The sequence below is a fragment of the Pelecanus crispus genome, chromosome 8 (genome assembly GCF_030463565.1).
Source record: "Pelecanus crispus isolate bPelCri1 chromosome 8, bPelCri1.pri, whole genome shotgun sequence".
NCBI lineage: Eukaryota > Metazoa > Chordata > Aves > Pelecaniformes > Pelecanidae > Pelecanus > Pelecanus crispus.
This window is the reverse complement of record NC_134650.1, coordinates 20,101,920-20,122,872: the sequence shown is the minus strand read 5'-3', so window position 1 is coordinate 20,122,872 and position 20,953 is coordinate 20,101,920. Positions and strand designations below refer to the sequence as shown.

General features: G+C 38.6%; 1 protein-coding gene across 1 annotated transcript in view; it reads left to right on the top strand.

Annotated features, from left to right (window-relative positions):
* FBXW11 (F-box and WD repeat domain containing 11) overlaps positions 1–20,953 on the top strand; it is a 60,240-nt gene that overhangs the window by 23,933 nt on the left and 15,354 nt on the right. Inside the window, exons 4-5 of the mRNA XM_075715232.1 lie at positions 8,975–9,161; positions 9,994–10,084. Coding sequence (XP_075571347.1) covers positions 8,975–9,161; positions 9,994–10,084 — 278 coding nt within the window. The remainder of the gene's footprint in view (positions 1–8,974; positions 9,162–9,993; positions 10,085–20,953) is intronic.

Sequence of the window (20,953 nt, the reverse complement as noted above, 5' to 3'; positions counted from 1 at the left end):
AAGCATGAAGTAAGTGGTCAAAGTGTTCTGTTTACCACTGGCAGTATAATAGCACAGATTCACACCTGCAGTGAGTAGTCTGTGGATCTTATCCCAAGAATTCCAAGACGTGACAGTGAGTGCTGAGGGCAGATGAGGTGATACAAATCGTAAAGGGAATTGGAAACTGGTAATTTTCTGAGCACAGGGACCACTGAAGTAATGTTCCTTTAAAGGTTGGTTACAATCTCTGAAGCTTTTGTAGCCATTGGTGTGCTTAGGTGGTCTTGTGTGTATGGACTTTCTTGGTATGTGGGACAGAATGCTGTTTGCATGTTATGGGTTTCTGTTCTCTGTAGTGCTGCTATATTTTCACAAAACCTGGAGGAATTCAACTTTTGGAGGTGATGGGGGGATTTTGGCTCATCTGTCAAGCATGGTTGAAATGAACTTAGTAGTTGGAGGGGAATGAAGAAAGTGGGGTAGGATACATGATACGGAATCTCATATGTGCTCTGTTTTCTTAAAAAACGGCCTTAAAGTGTGAAAGAGGACTATGAAGGGAGGGAGTGTCCTTTTTCCCCCCACACTTCAGTTTCACAGAAGTTATTTTATAGAAGACTTAGGTTGTCTGGCCACGCATATAAAAATGTACTCCTCATTTTGACTGGAGAGCTGTGTCCTTTAGGTAGTCTGCATGTTTCTTTCAGCTTGTTTTCAAAATACTGAATTTTGATTTCTCTAGGGAGTATTTAGGATTAACTAAAAAATAAAGTGAAATAGACAGTCATGGTCATCATGTGCAAGTAATGAGCTTTGATTATAATTTTATTTTGTTTGCTTTTATTTTATACCTCAGGACTGATACCATGGAGCTATACAGTTCTTTCATATTATATATTTATTCCTAAGAAATTTTGGGGAGCTGCATAAGCTGATGCTAATTTACACCACATTTGTATATATAAATATATATTTATATTTACAACTTTGTTGCTTTTGAAGATGTAAATACTGACAACTGTTCCCATACTCAGGCTTTCTTAAAGGTAATGTGGCGTTTGAAGACTGTCTGTTTAAATTTACCCAAGAACTTAATCTGAGTTGATTGAAATCAATCCCATGTTGGACTAACATCACATTAAAAGATAAGAGTAAAGTACCACCTTTTAAAAGATAGTTTCACTTGTCTTAAAGAAGTAAATTTCCTTTGTTTTAAACAGAAATAGCTTTTGCTTGCTACTGTCCCTACTGATTTTACACCTATGAGAATGCAGGAAAAATGGAAAAAGTTTGTTGTATCTGGCTTCGCTTCAGTGGAAAAAAGTGATAATTCTGGTGTGCTTTTCTGTTAAGTGGTGGCAGAATGTTTAGTCTGCAGGGTCTGTTCTTACAAGTTAGGCTGTGGTTGCGCTCTTTCCTTTACTACAGATTGCCATCATGGTGTATGACTAGCTGTATCAGCTATTACTGTATGGCGTATAGTTGTACCAGCTATTGCAAGTCCCATTGATCGAGTGGCTCAGAAGCCTATACTCATTGTTTTTCCACACTTGCCAACAGTGTTTCCTGTAGCATGTCAAAAACAACTCTCAAAAGACAGTGGTGTATAATGGGCAGCCTAATTGCAAGAGTAACTTACGTCACCTCTGTGCTTTTGATTCTCTTAATTATCTTTAAGATGTTAATATGACTTGCATGGTCTCATCCAAATTGTGCCCTTTCCTTAAATGAATGACAACTTTGACCCTTGAGCACTACCTTGTCACCCTTGATTAGGAAGGTAAGTCCCTTCCATATCTGTTTCGTGTGTTAAAACTAAGAGAACTGTATGCTGTGTCAGGCAAGTAGAACCCTGCCAGGCTTCTTTTGAAATTTGTTTCTAAAATAACAAAAACCTGTTCAGTTGCATGATCTAAGTGACTGCTTTGTATCTAATGTTAGTCAGTTTTATAGAGTTGACATCCTACATTTGGGTTTCATTTTCATACAAAGTGATATTTACACATTGAGCTTTGAAATCCCTGTGGATTTTAATTGTGTTAATTTATTACTGAAATTCAACCAAACCTTGATCTGGTACCTATAATCAACAACAGCTGTCATTTTTCACCATTTTCTATAAAACTGCAAAAGCTCTTGTAGAGGCATAAGAGTTGGGAGTAATGTTTTTCTTTTGAAAAGTGTACCAATAAATTCTAGATGCATTTTACTAAATAAAATTGATAGGTTTTAGTACCTATTTCAGAAACTTTATAAAACTAAATGCTTGCTGTCTTTTAACGTAAAATGGGTATATGCAGCTATTTCAGGCCTTGATATGTCTTAAACTTAGTCCTGCATGTTGTCTGAAATAATTATAGTGGTCCTGCCCAAGTATCTGTGCTTTGGACCCGTTCCTATTATGTTAAGGTGAATATTTTACTTTTTGTCTTTTTTTAATGTAAAAAACTTAAATCTGTGCACTTTTACAAGCAGTAATAATCTTAAGAACAGACTTAGTGGCAAAGTGAAGTATTTGTGCTCAGTGTGCAACTTTCAAGGCTTTCTGTATTCATAGAAGATGAGATTGCCGTATTTTAACATCAGAAAACACTTGAGTTTCTGACTTCTAAAAATCTATTTTTAACTGTGATCAGTGTTACACAGAATTGTGAAAATTACACATCTTAATGAAGGGCTTCTGCCCAGTAATTCGCAGCTGATCCTTACAACCCTATGAAATATTGGCTTCATATTGAACAGGTTGTATGTCTTAAAAGTGTATAGTCCCAGATTGGTATGCATACGTGTGTATGTTATTGCTGTTGTGGAGATGTGGTAGCTGGTTGCAGTTAGCTTTTATTGAAAACCTTGGTTTAGTTCAATTAAACATTAATGAGCATTTGGCACTAGGATTACACCACAAGCAGGAGTCTGAAAAAGCCTTGGGTTAGTGAAGTGAATAAAAACAAGCTGAGCACTTGTCACTTGGTTTTTGTCTCTCCAAACACATGGTCTGATAGTTCCATAAAACATCCTTCTGGAGATAGGCAGTCAAGTGTAAATCTTCTTGAGAACATTCCTAACCTGTAGAAAACAAAATTCACCTTAGGAAGGAAGGTTTTCCTTGTACTTTGAGTTTGTTTGGAGATTTGCTCTCCTTAGGAACTACGTTCTAGCCCTGTCTCTAAATGCTTGGTATGTATGTTAAAGTGAAATGACTTTTTTAAAAATTGGATTTTGAGAAGGACCTTGGTCTTAGTCTGATACTTCTGAGTTCTGCACATGCCACAGAAAGGCACCAAACACATTGTAATACCCAGTCCCGTTGCACTCTGGAGCATAGTCTCTGTCGCGCCATTTCCCAAAGTGGAGGAGCGGTTTTGATTTGGGATGCTGGGGCCAGTTCTCTGGTGGCATGATGAGTTGTGTACCTCTTTTTGTGTGAGGAAATGACATTAATGACTCCTGGTGCCTCAACAGGGGTTTGCTAGCTCTTCACCTCTGCTGCAAATCGTCTTGTTGACAGCTAGAAATGGCAACATTGATCTCTGCAAGAAAAGCTTAGCTTTTGGATGAATTGTTGGTGGTACCTTGGTCATTCAGGTTGCATTTCTAGGCTTGAAGCATGAGAGGTGGCTTTGTATCCAGATTTGCACAACTGTTTTTCAGAGGATTGTTACTGCTCTTTCAGATGTCGTTGTGTGAAAGACTGAACAATTTAAAAATGTTCCTGCTTTGTTGTGTATAACTTTTCTTAATCGGTTCTGCGCGACTACGTTTAATCTGGAGAACTAACTTTTTGAAAAATAGTATTTCACAAGGAAAAGAAAGCTAAAAGCAATTGAACATAAGTTGATGAATACACACATTGTATTACTCAGACGTCACATTAATTTCTAAATAGGAAATTATAAATCTATGGACTTCAGCAATCCTATGTTTACCTCATGCTAAACAGTGTTAGGATAGAAAGCAAGCCCTGGTGTGTGCTGTCTGTTATCCTGACTGTGATCCAAATACTTTTTTTATGCTCTCAAAGTTGTAATCGAAATCAAATTCTTCTGAAACTACTTAAATGACATGTACATTCTTACTCATACAAAGGATTTAAAATACAACATATGGATTTCTAATAATGGAATATGCTGCATATGAAACTCCTAAAGTGTTTGTACTTTATTCAAAACTACTTGCCTGCTGTTGAAAAACAAGTGATGCAGTAGTCCTAACTCTGAAAGGCATTTCAAGTTCTACTCTCAAGCTGACCTGTTCAGTGTCTTCTGAAAAATGATACAGGTATTCTAGAATAGGGGGGAAAACCCCCAAAACATCACCAACAAAAAACCACAGCACCATGTACTTGTTGAGTTCAAAGGATGCTGTGCAGTGTAGCCTTTTTATTAGGTTGGTTATTGGTAACTTTACAGCCCCTCGGAGTTCTCATCTCTCTTTTGGGGGAGGACAATTATTTAGTTTGTTGCCAGGAGATGGCAGTAACAGATAAACTTTTAAAATACTGTTTTGTGCATGAACATCATTTGAACATCTTCTCTTTGTCTGTCACTGTCTCCCTTGGGAATTGTTCATTTCATATCTGACATATTAATGATCTTTACATTTCAAAAATTGCTCAAACTGTAAGCAAGGTGTTAGCAATATATTCAAGTGCCAGTGTGGCTATTTTGTCCCCTAACCTTTCTTTAAGTACGTGGTTGAAATAAGTGCAGAGTTATGGTTTGCTTAAATGCTTTTAGTCAAGTAGTACTAAGTTGCTCCCTTCTAAGAATGTTAGTATACATGTGATGGTTGTTTTACTGAGTTATGCCAATTAGGCAAAGTTATATTTCTTGATTTTGGAATGAGAAAAGCATCCAGTAGATGGGTGGGTATATGCTCAGCATGGATCCTGCTGTCCCATTTTTACAACTACTAGAGGTAAATAGTGGTGCTTTGACCAAAATTTGCCTGCTAAAGACAGCTGTTCCTTTGGCCGTACAGCCAGTTTATTTGATGGACTTCGCATCATTCATTTGCTCATTCACCTGCAATCTTTCAGGTGCATGAGTAAAGAATTTTAAACCTTAAAAGTGCAGACATTGAAAGATTTGCCTGTCATCAGTGTATCTTGTGCTACTGGCGTTTTTGGAACCCAGACATAGGTGGAGCATGTTTTTCTTCTAACAAAGAGGAATTAAGGTCATCTGAAGATGCTAGTTTGATGTGTGCCTCTGCTCTTCTGCCATGCCACTGCTGATTCAAAATGCCTTTCATGTGGAAAGGACAGGACAGCATCCTTGTATCTCTGGGAGAGCTGGAAGCCAAAAGTTGGTGCTGTTTTCATTCTGCCACATTTTGCACAGGTACTGTTGGCATCAGAGTGTCTATGTCTCTTTTTTATAATTTCTGGGTCTGATGGTTTAACTGAAACCCACTTCGGTGTTTGCTCTTATTTTCTTCTAACTTCTCCCAAACTTTCAAATCGTTCATTTTTATATTTAATTACTAAGCTGGAAAGGTAATAGCCTGACACTGGTTGAAGTGAATTATCGTTTCTGTCATTTCTTAGCACTACCGTCTCTTTTATTACCCATTGATTTGACTAAATATCCCTGTGTGAGGTGAATATTACTACACCTTTAGCCCTGAACTATGGTACACATGCTGGGAGGATAGTGAATGCACTAACTTAGTACTTTGGAGTGGGAGAGAAGCATGATCTAAGCTCAGATGTTGTATAATGGCTGTTGAAAGAAAAATGGTGCAGTGAAATGGGAGCCTTAAACACCTTTCATACAGGAACCTCAGTGTACTGCTCTACTAATACGGAGTTTGCAATTACAGTGGTTAATTGTCATATCCTCTGCACTGTTTGCTTTGGGAACTACAATGCTTTATGTAGAAAATTCTTCCTCTTCAGAATGTAATGTGCTGGGAAAATATGTAGAGGACTCTGTATGATTGCAGTGTTACAGATGTACTAGACAGTCACTTGCTCTGTATAGGTTGATCTTATGTTGTTGAACACAACTATTTTGTACTGACATCTAAAATAACTGTTAGATCTGTTTCTGCTAAAGCATGTGTGCCCTATTGATCACACCTGTAACCTTTGAAATCAGAGAAATGCTTACTCAGCAGACCCATTTGTTTTCTTTATTTTTATCTAGCTGTGTCCTCCACTTTGCACAATTAATTAGCTTGTCTTCTTGATACCCAAGGATTCATGATTTTAAACTAACTCTTGAAAACGACTTTGCAATGATTATATTTTCTGGAAAAACCTTGAGAACTGTTTCAAATCGCATAACATCACAGTAAGATAAATGTGTCCTAGGTAAACAGTATTTAGAATCTCAAAGTTGTTATTTACTAGAAAGATTGGGATGTGGCAGAGTGGAATACCGCTTCTACAATGTATTTAAATGCCCTGGTATTTTCTTCAAACTGCTGAAGTAGGAGATGGTGCAGCTTAGAGCTGCTCTGAGACATGGTATTGTTAGGAGAGTATTTGCTGGTTTGGAATTGGTTTTTGAGATCCACCAGTTATTTGGATCTTGTTAAGTTTCAGTTGTTTGAATCTCTTTTATTATGACTAGTATTGAAAAATTTTTATAAACCCAATTTACACTGTAGGAGCTTTCACTATTCTTTAAAGACTTTTTATAGTTCTATAAATTAAGTGGAAGAAATGAACAAATGCTCTGCAACTACATCTATTGGTTTCTCCTTTCTATTGCTGTTCATTTTTATGAAGGCCGTGCCAAATTTAGTGTGCGGTAGAGGACTATATGAACACAATTTCTTAATTCTTAAAAAAATTAATGGTTTCTTCGATTTTTCAGGACTATTTGAAGCCTAAAGTAGGCTGACATGAGATAAAGTGGAAAATTAAAAAAGGTCGTCATCTCCTAGTTTGAAAGATTCTTTTCATACTTGGCCAACTGGCATACAGTATTCATGAAAATGAAGTTATTCTAGATCTCTGATTTAGTGGAGTTTTTGGGAAAGCAAAATTGCAGGTCCTTTGAAATAAGTAACAGACTTACCAGTGATTTTTTGTGGGACCAATGACACTGTAGTTGGAATAGGAACAAGAAAAGTTTGACTGCTATTTTAAATTTAGTGCAAGTATATTCCCTAAGTGGTTTCTATGTATGTACCTTTACTCAACTACAATCATGTTTTTAAATCTAACACCCTCAGCAGGAGAGAAGATCTAGGCAAAGACCATAAGCAAATGCATGCAGCATTCCACCTGGTTTATTTCTTGATAGATCTGTGGTGGCAGCTTACTGTATTAATCATCTTTATTGATGTGCATATTCTTTCTTTCAGCTTAACTACCTAGTGCTTTTGGATAAGTATTAACTGATATTTATGAAATAATATATCGCAGCACATTGTCTTACACAGACCTGGATCAGTGGGCAGGACCCCAATTCTGGTATATTTGAACTTCTGCTGGCAAGTTGAGTGCATTGAATATGTAAATCTAACCCTGCCATATCACAGGGGTTAATAAGCTGCTTCTAGTAGCCAGGATCTTCATGATGAAAGTCAATGTTTCTCCAGTCCACTAATAACTATTGCTTGTTGACCAACATACCTTATGCTGCGGGTGCAATTAGAGCATGGGAGTCGCCCAGGTAGATGTTGTTTCTGGGATGTCTTAAGTACTGCTAAAGGGCTTTCATTTGGAGTAATGTTGTTTTACTTGGGAAGTTTTCTTGTGGTACATTGCTGAACTCATTCTTTGACCCAGTAAAGCTAGCGTTGTCAAATCAGCAGTACGCAAACTCACACATCACTCCGTTGCCGTAGGAGGTAGTGTGCCCTGAGGGTGGGAGAGCAGCAGATGCAGGAAAGATGGTAAGATAATATCTGTTCATATGGCTATTGTAAATACATTGGGAAATCTTTGTGCAGCTAAACTAAGCTTACTTTGCATTGGAATTTACAGTGTAGAAGCTGAGCTGTCACCTCTGATTATTTGAGAGTTACTTGACTCCTGCTGATCCTGAGGTTTCTTAGCTGATTCTCCTACTAGAAACACTTGTATCCGTTGGCCCTAAAATAAATGCTGTATTGAATGTTACAGTCTGGTTTACTCAACTTGAAGTTGTTTCAGAAAACTTGTCCCTCTTGAATTTTTCTCTAGCTGAAGAGAAGCTTCAAAACCCCCAGCTTCTGGTAAAAGTCATTCAGTAATAATTTTTCTAAGTATGGAGTCTAGTGATGGTAAACTATGAATGAGGATAACTGCCTTAGATGTTAAAGCACCATTTGCAATTAACGAATTACTGTTGAACTCATTGATTTCCCCTTCCTACACCAGGCTGCAGGGCATGGTGTCTCTGGCATATGCTCTACCACCAGAGTCCTGAACAAAATTCAGGAGTGGACTTGGCTCCTGCAGATTATAGAAAGAACTTAAATAGGAAAGATGTCCTTGCATTTGATGCAAGAAAGTTTTTGTAGAATGTTTGCTCATGTTTCTACTGGATATGTCTGCATTTGTTCCTGTGGAGTCCTGTCTTCTGCTGAGTTGAATTATCTATTGTTATATGTAAGGGAATAGTAAAAGAATCAGTATTTTATTTTTTTTTTATTACTGCTGCTTAGCAAAGCATCTGCTTGAAGATGATCATCTTTTTGGATCATGTAGCCCAGTGCATTATGTGCTCAAAAAGTCCGGGATTCTGTGCCCAGAAGCAGCAAAATGCTTTCTGCTGCTTGCATGCTATGCTGGATTTTGGTTTGTGCTCATTCTTGCTCTGTGGAAATGGGACAGTCCAATAGGCAGACTGTACTAGCAAAGGAGTAAAGAGTTAGAGATATTTTGGTGCACCCATTTGGATTAATTTGTAACTGGTGCTTCTATGTATGATAATTTAATTATGTTGCTCCAGTGCCTTAAAGCTGTGTTGGCTTTCTCTGAATGTATTGCTTAACTTGTTTAGTAGTTTACTGTGAAGTGATTGACGTTTTGATTGCCTTTATTTCTTTGTAGAGCAAGGCTTAGATCACATAGCAGAAAACATCCTTTCCTATCTTGATGCCAGATCACTCTGTGCAGCAGAGCTGGTATGTAAGGAATGGCAGAGAGTCATCTCTGAGGGAATGCTATGGAAAAAATTGATTGAAAGAATGGTACGCACAGATCCACTATGGAAGGGACTGTCAGAAAGAAGGGGTTGGTAAGTACCTTGACAATAACTAAAGTGACCTTTTACAGTGTTCTTCACAAATTTCCCTAATCATGAGCTCTGACAAAAAGTAAGTTTATAGTAAATTGGTATCACTGAGATCCTTATCTCTGCCATGGACTAGTAGGGGTAGCTATGGTGAAAGCTGGCAGCTCATGTTTCTACTTTGGCTTTGTCCCCTGTCCTTTTGTGCACCAGTGTATTTCAACACTTGCTTTCTTGTGGTAAGTCTGTCTGCAAAATTGTAATTTCTGTTCTGCAGGAAGAACTAACATGCAGAATCAGCTCACAAAAACTAGCAACAGCGTGTTTTGCAGGGCTCTTTCTTGAGTGAAGTATTTCTAGTTAAACTTTTTTTTGCTTAAAATGCAAAATAGCTGATTGGGCTGCAGAAGCCTCTCTTAAGTAGAAACCATTTGTGTTTGTGGCAATGGAGTTTCTCTATCCTTTAGGAGCATCTGAAGAGATGAGGTGTTCTGCTTTGGAAACCTGCTTTTCTGTGCTCTCTAGTGGTGTGCTTAAGAAAATGCAAGGCATATTGTAAAGAGCAAGAGGACGACAACCCTGCTGGCTAAAAGCCTTATGAAGCAGTGAACCCTAATTTGGAAAACCATAAGGAAAACACCTGTTGTCTTTTTAGTCTTGGAAATTTTAAATACAGCTGTCAAATTGTAAAGTCATGAGGGTTGTAATGGCAATACTAAAAATTCTTACAAGTATTCTGTGAGAATGTCATAAGGTTTTGTTCTGTGCAGATTTTGAATTCCTTTAAAGTTTGGATTCATTGTGGTAAATTGAAAAATATGTTTCTGGTTCTTTCTAGGGATCAGTACCTGTTTAAAAACAGACCAACAGATGGCCCCCCAAATTCATTTTACAGGTCCTTATACCCAAAGATAATACAGGATATAGAGGTATGTTTTCTGATACATAATATCTGCAGGAGAAATAATGTTGCATGTTGTTAGTGTTTGAAAGATGGTACATGTTGGAGCAATGAAGCATATCATATGTATCTGTATCACTGTGGCTTTGTGAGCTCTTGCTCTTCAGACAATGTAAAAAATACCCTCAGCAACTAACTGGCACAGTACGTGTGTTAACATGTTACTTTAAGCGTTAACACAGTCTTCTTTGAGTTTAAAGATTTTTGGAACTCTTCTGGGACTATGGATTTTAATAAAATAGCTGTTTTAAGACACTTACTACTCCAAGACAATCCCATGTATTGCTGAATGTTCTAATACATTGGTGGTGCTCACTTAGAAAGTGACCTGAGGGTTAAATGCCACTAATCATTTAAAACCTTGCGCATTTAGTAACTTGTTACTTTTAAAGCAGTCACTGTTGCAAAATACAGCTCTCTTGAGGGTATGGGATTCTTCTTCCCCATCAAGTGGTTTGGTGACAACAATCAGTCCTACAATGATAAACACAGTAGGGGTATTGGTGGTAAAAAGACTGTAGAAATGGCTATTCTTCTCTTTGATATAAAATTTTGCTTATGTTGTTCAAGAGTTACAAAGTTGTGCTTGTTCATATTTTAAAATGTTTTTGGTAAATTCAGGATCATCTTGGTATTCTGCCTACCAGCAGAAAATCTGTCTTGCTCAGTTTGCTGTGTACCCACCACAAAACTCTTTAAGTTATACCACAGACTGTAATGGATTTATTTCAACCACGTGAGGGATGTGAAATTATTGGTCTGAAATTCATTAGTAGGGAAACATGTGTTTTGATGTTTAAGACAGATGTGAACTAATAGAATCATTCTGCTATGGTAAATGTGAGTTTGTGTTGCTTGGCACTCAATAAACAAAATTATTCAGAACTCTTAACCTATCTGTAAAATGTATCTGCTGGAAAACATAATCCAATTTTCAAATTTTTTTTTATTACTCTTGCAACACAATTTCTAAACATTTAAAGAACTAAGCATGAAATGTAGCCTAGGCAGAATAAGATCAAACTTGATACTTGTGAGCTGAATGATACACGTTTTATTATTTGAAGGGAGATGTGATATTGCAATGATAAGAAGCCCGTGGGATTAAGAAGAACTCTTAATGTGATATTTTCTTGCTTTCTGCAAAATTCTGGCACTGGTCAGTAATAAAAATGGGTGAAAAGCGGTGTGAAAAGATGACCTTTGAGATGTAGAACACTGAAGGAGTTCAGCATTATTATAACTCAGATTTTTAAAGTTGGTTTTCCGAAACTCATTTGTTTAGGTGTAAGTGGAACATTTATATAGGAATTCTTATTATTAGAGGTGGGAGTGTTCCTTGGAGATGTTCTGAGGCCATTCAGCCTTTGAACTGTCACAGTCTGCTATTTAATACTTTCATTCTTTAGTTGCTGTAGATGTTCTAGTACAATGCACAGAAAGGAAGGTGAGGCCGCACCTGGAATACTGTGTCCAGTTTTGGGCCCCTCAATACAAGGAGGACATTGAGGTGCTGGAGCGTGTCCAGAGAAGGGCAACAAAGATGGTGAAGGGTCTGGAGCACAAGTCTTACGAGGAGCAGCTGAGGGAACTGAGGTTGTTCAGCCTGGAGAAGAGGAGGCTGAGGGGAGACCTTATCGCTCTCTACAGCTTCCTGAAAGGAGGTTGTAGTGAGGTGGGTGTGGGTCTCTTCTCCCAAGTAGTTAGCGATAGGATGAGAGGAAATGGGCTCAGGCTGCGCCAGGGGAGGTTTAGATTGGATATTAGGAAAAATTTCTTCACGGAAAGGGTAGTCAAGCATTGTAACAGGCTGCCCAGAGAGGTGGTGGAGTCCCCATCCCTGGAGATGTTCAAAAAATGGGTAGATGTGGCACTCTGGGACATTGTTTAGTGGGCATGGTGGTGTTGGACTGATGATCTTAGAGGTCCTTTCCAACCTTAATGATTCCTAGTTTTACTTTCATTAAAAATAATCCAGCCACCAAACCAGGAAACATGAAATTGCTACTTTACCCTTAATTTGTTTAGTGGTGGACTTGGTAATGTTAGGTTAATGGTTGGACTGGATGATCTTAAAGGTCTTTTCCAACCTAAACGATTCTATGATTATATGAATTGAGCAGTTTTTGCTAGTATGAAATAAGCAGGAAAAAACCAAAACCTTCAGGCTTTGCTTGTTGCTAATATATTAAATGTAAAAATTTTCAGTCTCTGAATATCTGGGAGTGGGGAAAGAGTATGCCGTTAAAAATACGTCTTAGTAATGAACATGTTTCTTGAAAAACTAAATTTCGTTAAGATAACGGTAAATATATTAAACCCTCAAATTAGGAGAAAAATTTGCATGGCACTGCCTGAAAAGTAAGGGCTCATGTATTCAATATGGATAGAAAATGCATCAGTGTTTGGAAGTCAAGAAACACAGTTTTAGAATACTCTTTTGAACCCTAATTTTCTTTCAGAGTTTCAGCTCATAAATTTTTATTTTTCGTTATATAATGGTCAGGTGGATGATGCAATAAATATAGAATATGCAGAGTAAGGGGTTATCTCGTGTCAAGCTTTGCGACGGAGCTGGAACAGTAGAATGTGCTGTATGTAAAACATGCCATGCCACTAAGTACTTAAAAATAGTAACGTGAGTAATGAGCGTGGGAAAAGAGTTGTCGTTTCTGTGGTGTACGAAGAGTAAACTGTAAGCTGTTGCCATAGTTCCTGCCCATTCCAAACTGCCTGGCAATCCAGGTACTTTTACGTATGATTTCTGTAGTTTCTATCTAATGCTTATATCGTTAGCGATGTTAAATATTACTGGGGCATGCAGGAAACTCCTCTATGTTTCAGATGGAGGGAGGCAAGAATAGAGAAGTAGAATTAGGGCTGTTCAGGGAAAATCTCCTGTAGTTCTGTACCTCCCATTCCATGCTTGTGTCTATAAACCTATGAAAAAACTTCGGCTGTTAGTGGTTGTCAGTCACTTGGGGTAGAGTGTAAAGTATTGGCAGCTAACCTCAACGCTGTTCATGGCCCATGGATACTTTCATAGAATCATAGAATGCTTTGGGTTGGAAGGGACCTTTGGAGATCATCTAGCCCAACCCCCCTGCAGTGAGCAGGGACAGCTTTAACTAGATCGGGTTGCTCAGAGCCCCATCCAACCTGACCTTGAGTGTTGCCAGGGATGGGGCCTCCACTGCCTCTCTGGGCAACCTGTGCCAGTGCTTGACCACCCTCATTGTAAAAAACTTCTTTCTAATGTCTAGTCTAAACCTTTACCTTTACCTTTACCTTTACCTTTACCTTTACCTTTACCTTTACCTTTACCTTTACCTTTACCTTTACCTTTACCTTTACCTTTACCTTTACCTTTACCTTTACCTTTACCTTTACCTTTACCTTTACCTTTACCTTTACCTTTACCTTTACCTTTACCTTTACCTTTACCTTTACCTTTACCTTTACCTTTACCTTTACCTTTACCTTTACCTTGGTAGAGCAGTAAAGCCGAAAGGAGCCAGGACCTGCCAGCTGTGAGCCCTTGCCTCTGAACTTCACTTTAGCAAAAGTAACTGTAAGCCTCTGCCCAAATTCAGGAAACAAATGTGTCTTTGTCCAGTCTTCTAGAGCGGTGAAGTCTCTCTCTGAAAACTAATGGCTACTTCCAGAATCATCACTGCTCAGTTTATACAGGCAGTGCGTTTCCTGCTCCTGGTTCTTCCAAATTGCTGAACTGGAGAGGGAAGGCAGAAGGACACGGGGGTATTGTGCCACATCAAATTCTTCCCTGTTTACGTATTTCCTTCAAGCCTTCTGAAATATTGCTGTTTTCCAGGTTTCCAACCTGGAGTGGGGTTAGTGTTTCTGCTAATAGCCAAGGGTCCAGTAATTCTTCCACTTCCAAAAGTGTATTATAATTTCTCTAATAAATCACCCTTTAAAGCACTTTTCATAAGTCGCTTCCCTAAAGGACTGTCAAAAGAAGCTTTTAACACTGTTTTAAAAGGTAGATGGTGAGTAACAATAACAACAAAACTTAGCTGTAAGATTATGAGTACTTCTTAACTTTTTCCTCCTCTTATTTTAAGCCTAAAGTCATGCTCTCCCTCAGTTTCATACTTTTCCCATTCCTTCATTTTTCAAATCAGTGTGCAGAAGCTCTTAAATAAGACTTTCATCTTAGCTGTGATGAAGAGTTTTGTATTTCTGAATACCAAAATTTTTTTTTTCTTCAAATATTTGCCTGGACCTTTAATAAGATCTTCCTGTTTCTGTCAGAGGGTCAGAGTTTAGGGAGTTAGTGATGAGCCAAAGGCTACCATATGAGCATTTATATAATTATATAAGTATTTTTATAAGACATTTATCTGTTGTCCAGAGGACTTGATTTTTTTAATACAATGGAATGTATTTGATGTAACAAAAAAAAAAAATCTTGTCATTCAATATTTTACCTGTGGACCACAAAGATTAACCAAATTCTGCTACACTGTTTCTAATGGTAAGAGTTATTCACTTACTGCGGCTGGTACTAAATTGGGTTGTGGGTAGAGATAAGCTCAAAGGAGAATGCCCGCTCTCCTTTGGATTGACTGACAGAATTTGAAAAGTAATCCAAAACCTGAACTAACACTTGGAAGGAAAAATGAGGAATGATAAATAGCAAATTTGAATTCTTTCCCTTGGGCTCTATTTGCATTTTGGGTCAAAAGTCCATGCAACCACGAAGTGTTGTTAGCTGCAAGGTAATACAGGCAATGATTTGGCAAAGTGAGGTTCCCTTGCCTCTCTGAAAATTTATTAGTGCCAATATCTGTTTATTTCATGCCAAACACATTTTAGGAACATAATGTCACTTCTGAAATCATTGGATTTGAAAATAAGAGGACATTTAGAGATCTGAAACCAAATTCTTGGAAAGAGGTAGTTACTCTCCACCTCCACTGTAAAGCCAAATATTTAATTAGGTTTCATTTCACAAGAGGTGGTCCGGTAATTTTAAATGTTTCCAAGTCAGATGTGGAATTGCCAAGCTTCTTTAGGCGCTTTTTTAAAGGGAAAACCTGATTTGGGGCTTATCCTAGAAAACTGAACCTGGGTTTGCAAGACCTTGTTTATGGGGATGATCTGGTTGGTGCAGGATATCCTGTGCCCGGGTGCAGTTCCAAAGCGTTGTGGGGAAGGTCAGCTGTTTTAATGGGACTGTGTTAATCGGCACGTTGCCAGGATGGGAAGTTTAATACTGCTGATTCCAGAAACCCAAGTCCCTGGATTTTTTCCATATTATTTGTGAAGCTTGGCCAACTATTCTGTTTTCCCCTCAGGATTAGCACAAGTATCTATTTCTTGTGATGAGTTGAGAAGACTTACTTCATAAATGTTCCCCTTATCTTTAGGCACATGGCAAGTGCCCTCATCTTGTTTCCATGGAGACTTAGGTCCACCTTACTAAGATGAGAATTAAAGTGTGATTTTGCTGAAGACTTCAGGAAAATGTGGTTCCAGGCCATCAGATAAACATAATGAATTTTTAAATTTGAAAAAGTTCAGATTTTAGGTCCGGAACTGAAATCTTAAAGCCTTGGGAAAATTTGAAAGGGGCAAAAGTCAGCTCTCACCCTGTGTTGCTGCCAGCATTGCGAGTCTTTGTTTATGAAAGTTGCAGTGTATCATTTCTGAGGGAAATGGGTTTGTTTACTACTGTTCTAATTATGATGCTGGAGAAATCGTACGTGCGTGTGGGGAGAATCTGGTCAGCATTATACACCTAGAAATTTTTTTAGCCAACCTTTGAAATCTCTACTCCACAGGCACTTTCCAAAGGCATTTCTTAAAAATTAAACTGGCCAAGGGAAGGAGAGGCTTTTGAATGGCAAGGGCAAAGTTTTTGTGGTGCATGGCACAGGTTTTGGCTCTTATGTCTGAACAGGGCAGAAGACTCCTTTCAGATACCCCTAGCATAGGTCGGATCCTTGACTTGGCTTTTTTTGTTCACTTTGCCCACATCACATCTACTTCCTTCACAAACAAGCATAAAAGGCTCCTGTTTTTCTTCTTCAGATTTGAAAGAGGGATTCGTTGTTCCTGTTTGAGTACTTCAAATGCCCCTATGCTCTGGTAGGGCCCGATAAGTACCTGTTTAAACATAACTTTGTATTTTTATGGTGTTATGCATAAACTTAGTTATTGTCTCCAATGGAACATAAAAGGTGCAATAATTTTGTTTTTCAACAGCATAGTTCTTTGTCAGGTGTTGTGTACAGTCCAGATGCACGTGTCATTGAAGTGCCTCAGAGGACCTCTCTCTGTTTTCATTGCTGTTGGCTTGTATTTTTAAGATTTCCTCTCCAGATAGCAGTACTTCTCTATTGCTTTGGTGTAAACAGGAGTCCATTTAAAGTTAGTGTATTTTGATGTTACATCTGTAACCTGAAAGCTTGACATTTTACTGTCTCTTAAGTGTTTTAGACCTAGTTGATGGAAGTTGGCGGAAATGGGGCTCCTTTAAGAGACAACCAGCGAGACCCATCTGTGGGTGTTACTGTGATCGTTGCAGCTGCAGAGATGAAAAAGGTTTTCTTCATCAGATGCTGCCCTTGGATCTCTTTGGGGATCTTGTGCTTTGTGGCTGTGTTTGCAGAGGTGCTTAATAGAGAAGACAGACCTTTCAGGGAAGAGGGACTGCTTTGTTCATCTGCATCCTCCTGTTACAGGTTCTCCTGAGCAGGAGTTGAGAGGATTCTTTACTTCCTCCCTGGGGAAGCAGAACAACTGTACCAGTCAGATCAAAGAACTAGCACAGCATCCTGTCTCTTGACAGCGTCCAGTAACAGATGCATGGGGCAGAGCACAGGGACATGATGCAGCTATACTTCATTTACGTGGGAGTAATCAAAGTCTCTCATTTCCTGCTTCGTTTTCTGTCTCCCTCAACAAATCAGTCACTACCACCGTCCTGGGCAGTAAGATAGTCCTAATGCTGAATTACTATTCTTTAGGTCTGAAACTTCAGTTTATGTTGCCTTTTTTAATCTGATTTGCCTAAGCTCTCTGGTGTGTAACACCATTTTGACACTGAGAGAACATGCTGTCTTTTCTTCATGCTTGATGAAATGGTCAGTATTGTGCTGTCAGCTTTCTCCAAAGCGATTTCCTATTCCATGTATGTCAGTGGCCTTTAATGCAGTTTTTGCAAGTCTTTTCCTCTTCCTCTGTAAGACATTAGCATATTCCACTGTCCAGATTTATCTCACTCAGCATCGTAAGGCTGATCTGTTCTTTTTAAATGTGGCTTTAAAAAGGGTTCAGCAAAGCTGCAGCAAGACTCAGGAATAGTTTTATTTGGTGGACCTCTGAGCAGCTGCATACATACTGGATCAGTCGCATGCAGAAAGAGGCAACACTTCATCAGTTTATGTTGTCCACATTTGGATCTTATCTAAGCAGCTGTAAACATTAGGAACGTAATTTTTAGGTCTTCAATTCTGCCAGAAAATTATGATTTAATTGTAACGCTTGCTAGGAAAAGCTTCCCATGCCTTTTTCTCTAGAGTTGTTTAGATTTTTGGACTTCACTGTTTATGGCTTTTCTTCTGGTCTTGGAGTTCATGCTAAAAGTGATATTTTACCCCAAAGTCATATGAAAGCCCATGTAGTGTTCAGACATGGCGTAGCTCTCAGTAGTACAATCCTAGCTTTTTGGCCTTGCTTTAATTTCAGACTGTTCTTCAAAACATAGCCTGGGTATCCTGTGATTTTTATAAATCAAGCCAGAAGCCCACTTTTCAGTTACTGAAAGTGCCCCCCCCCTCCTTTTTTTTTTTTTTATTTTTTTGTGAAAGTGGACCTTTCTGCTTTTATTAAACAAATGCGTGCTGAACTTCAAAAATATATATGCATATGTATAAAAATTAGTGTATGTTATACGTTAGTGGGGTATAGTGAATCCCCGTTCTATTTATTAGTCTTGCTTCTGTGATTATTCATGAGGGTGGTTTTTATTGTTACTTGACTCTTCTGTTTGCATGAAATGTGGTAAATACTAAAAAATCAGTTAATCACTGTTTTGAATTAATCTTTGCTTAAGTTTATTTCGTTGCATTTGCTTACTATGTTACTGTTTGCTACCTCTTCCCGTGTAACATGGAAGAAATTGCTGCCATGTAACTTTTTTTTTTTCTTCTGGACTTTGACTTAGTTTTAATTGTGAATAATCTAAAATACAAAGAATTCTTGGTAGTGGAAGGCACAAATTCTTTTGATGAGCAGTAGTGCCTACGTTTTCAGATCAGTAGCATATAAATTTTAACTTAAACACTAAACAGTTCTCATTTGAGGGACAGTGTCATGCAGCTCCCAGTTGTCTAGCTGCTGCCTTCTACGTTTTCAAAGCATTTTGAGAGTAAAATCCAAATCTAGTCACTCTTCTGAGTCCTGTAGTGTAGCATGAATCATATTGGTTCAGTTTTTTCGTGGAATAGGGTAAGAGAATTAATAGGGAAAGGCAATATGCTGAATGGTAAAAGTAGGGTAATAAATGGCAAGATGTGGTGGTGGATGGTTTGCAGCACTTGGTGTTCTCTCTTCGAACAGCAGTGTGAATTTATGTTCAAGATGTTGGTATGGACATCTGTATACCCTGCTGCTTTCTTCCAAAGACATGTTTACCGGCTCAGGTGATAATATGCTCAAGTCTTAGTGAATACGTGATTAGGTATACCATGCCTTCAGCCAAAACTCTTCAGCTACTCTGTTGAGATGTAAGCTCTGTAGAGCTTTCTAACCACACAATTTTCTTGTTCATCACTTCCATTATGCAGCTGGTCTGAGGAGGAGGTGTTTTATGAAGGGGATGTTGGATACCGTGCAAGTACTTTTTCTGCCATACTACTTTGGCACAGGGATTTCATTGCTGTTCATGTACAGTACCCGCCCCAGTGCTGATCCAGTTCCTGTGGTCTTTGAGTTTTTAGCTGCCTTTGCTGCTACATGCCTGCCACCAGCACTTTGCTCCTTAACAGTGGTTTTTAGAAGTGATGACACTCACAAGAATGATGGTGATGCTCTTTACTTGCAGGGTTTTTATCCCTCTGCGGGCTGCTTTGGAAGGAGGCTTTGCTGCTGGCACATTTTGTCATTTGTTGCTGTGAGGCAGTTATCCCTGTGTGGTCAGAAATCTTGTGGTTTATGCTGTTGTGCTAATGACAGGACAGCTAGCTCTATGCAGCTTCTTCTTGAGGACCAGTTCAAGCCTTCTAGGTAATGAGCATCACATAGCCTTTCTTCTTCAGGCTGATATAGAGACTACGAAAGCTCTTTGGCCCTCACTGTCTAACAGCAGCTTGGAGACCCAGCAGTGAATTCCAGACTCAAGCCAGGATCTAGGGAATCAGTATCCTTCTTCAAGACCTTGATGCTCCCCCCCCGCCCCCCCCGGTTGTAGTATCTTCAGAGTCTGAGAGAGGAAAGACCTCAAAGATGGAGGGAGCCATGGCCAAGCTGTCATTTTTGTCTTTGCTTATCAAACCCTCTTAACTTCATAACGAATGAAATACTAAGCCTGCTCCACGCCAATGACATAAGTACACTTGCTTTTGCCTTTCCTCTGCCAGAGTCAGGAAGGATTTTCTTTCTTCTCCTAAAAGAAAGCATGTGAAGAATAAGGGTTTGGATTTTAACTGCCCCTGGTGTATATGCCTAATGCTTCAGGAGAAATCCATACGTATGTAACAAATGTGTAGGTTCCTTTTTCTTTTTTCTGCCCCATTTGTCCTGCAGACATATTGTGTATTCGGAGAGAACAGAAACTCCTTGGTTTATGGGATTAAGATAAACCCACTTACTCTGCAATAACATTCACAAGGATAAAAATGCAATTCTTGGCCAAGGAACTGAACACAGTGTACATTATTGAATGGGGAAAGAAACCATGTTCCTAGTAGATTATCCTTAACACTTCCAATGTATAGTAAGTGTTCCAATTGTTAATCCAGATGAATTGGATCTTTTTTCCTGTGCATCTTTGTACCAGTGAACATATTCTGGCAAGGTCAAGGTTTGGCTATACCTCTGCATCTTGGGCTTTTTTGTATGTGTACTTTTCTCTCTAAATGCCTTTTTGTATCCATTTATGCATTTCTTGAGCTGCCAAATGGCACTCCTGCTGTGGCAGATGCTTTGGCTTCATGCTTGGTCTTTATCCCTTGTATGTCCAGATTTTGTTAGTTTTACAGCATTTGTCAGCTACTTGCTGCTATTGCTTTAGTGAGCTTTTAGAAAAGTGTGAGAAACTATTTTTTCTATACGTGTGAACTAAGGAGATAGTGTTCTGCAACATCTTGCTTTTAATTGTGAAAAACAAGTTTACAGGCAGTTATCTTGGAGACTTTGAGGGGGATCTGTAGGAAATACAGTAGTGAGTGTTGCATATGTTAGTATTATATTAGGTTTGGTACCATAAATATGCAAATAAACCATGGGTCTTTTCAGCATTGACTCCCTGCTGCTTGCAACAGTCCATAAAACACAACAATTTCTCCCTTGCCCCTTGTATACACATGCCTATCTACTCAGTGTATACACAGTTTATTAAGATATCTCCTGGAAGGAGGTTGCAGATGAAGACTTTTACTAACTGCACAGTAACAATTCAGTAACAACCAGAAATTTCCTATAGTAAGAAGCTTTAATGTGGTTGCCAGTATTATATTAAATATGTTCTTTTTCAGAGGGTCCTCCAGGTTGCCCACCCACTCAGCTGTATTTAGTCATCTAAAATAATGTTATTTCTTTATGCGTACACATCTGTTTTCACTCTATTGCCAATTGAAATGCTGCTGTA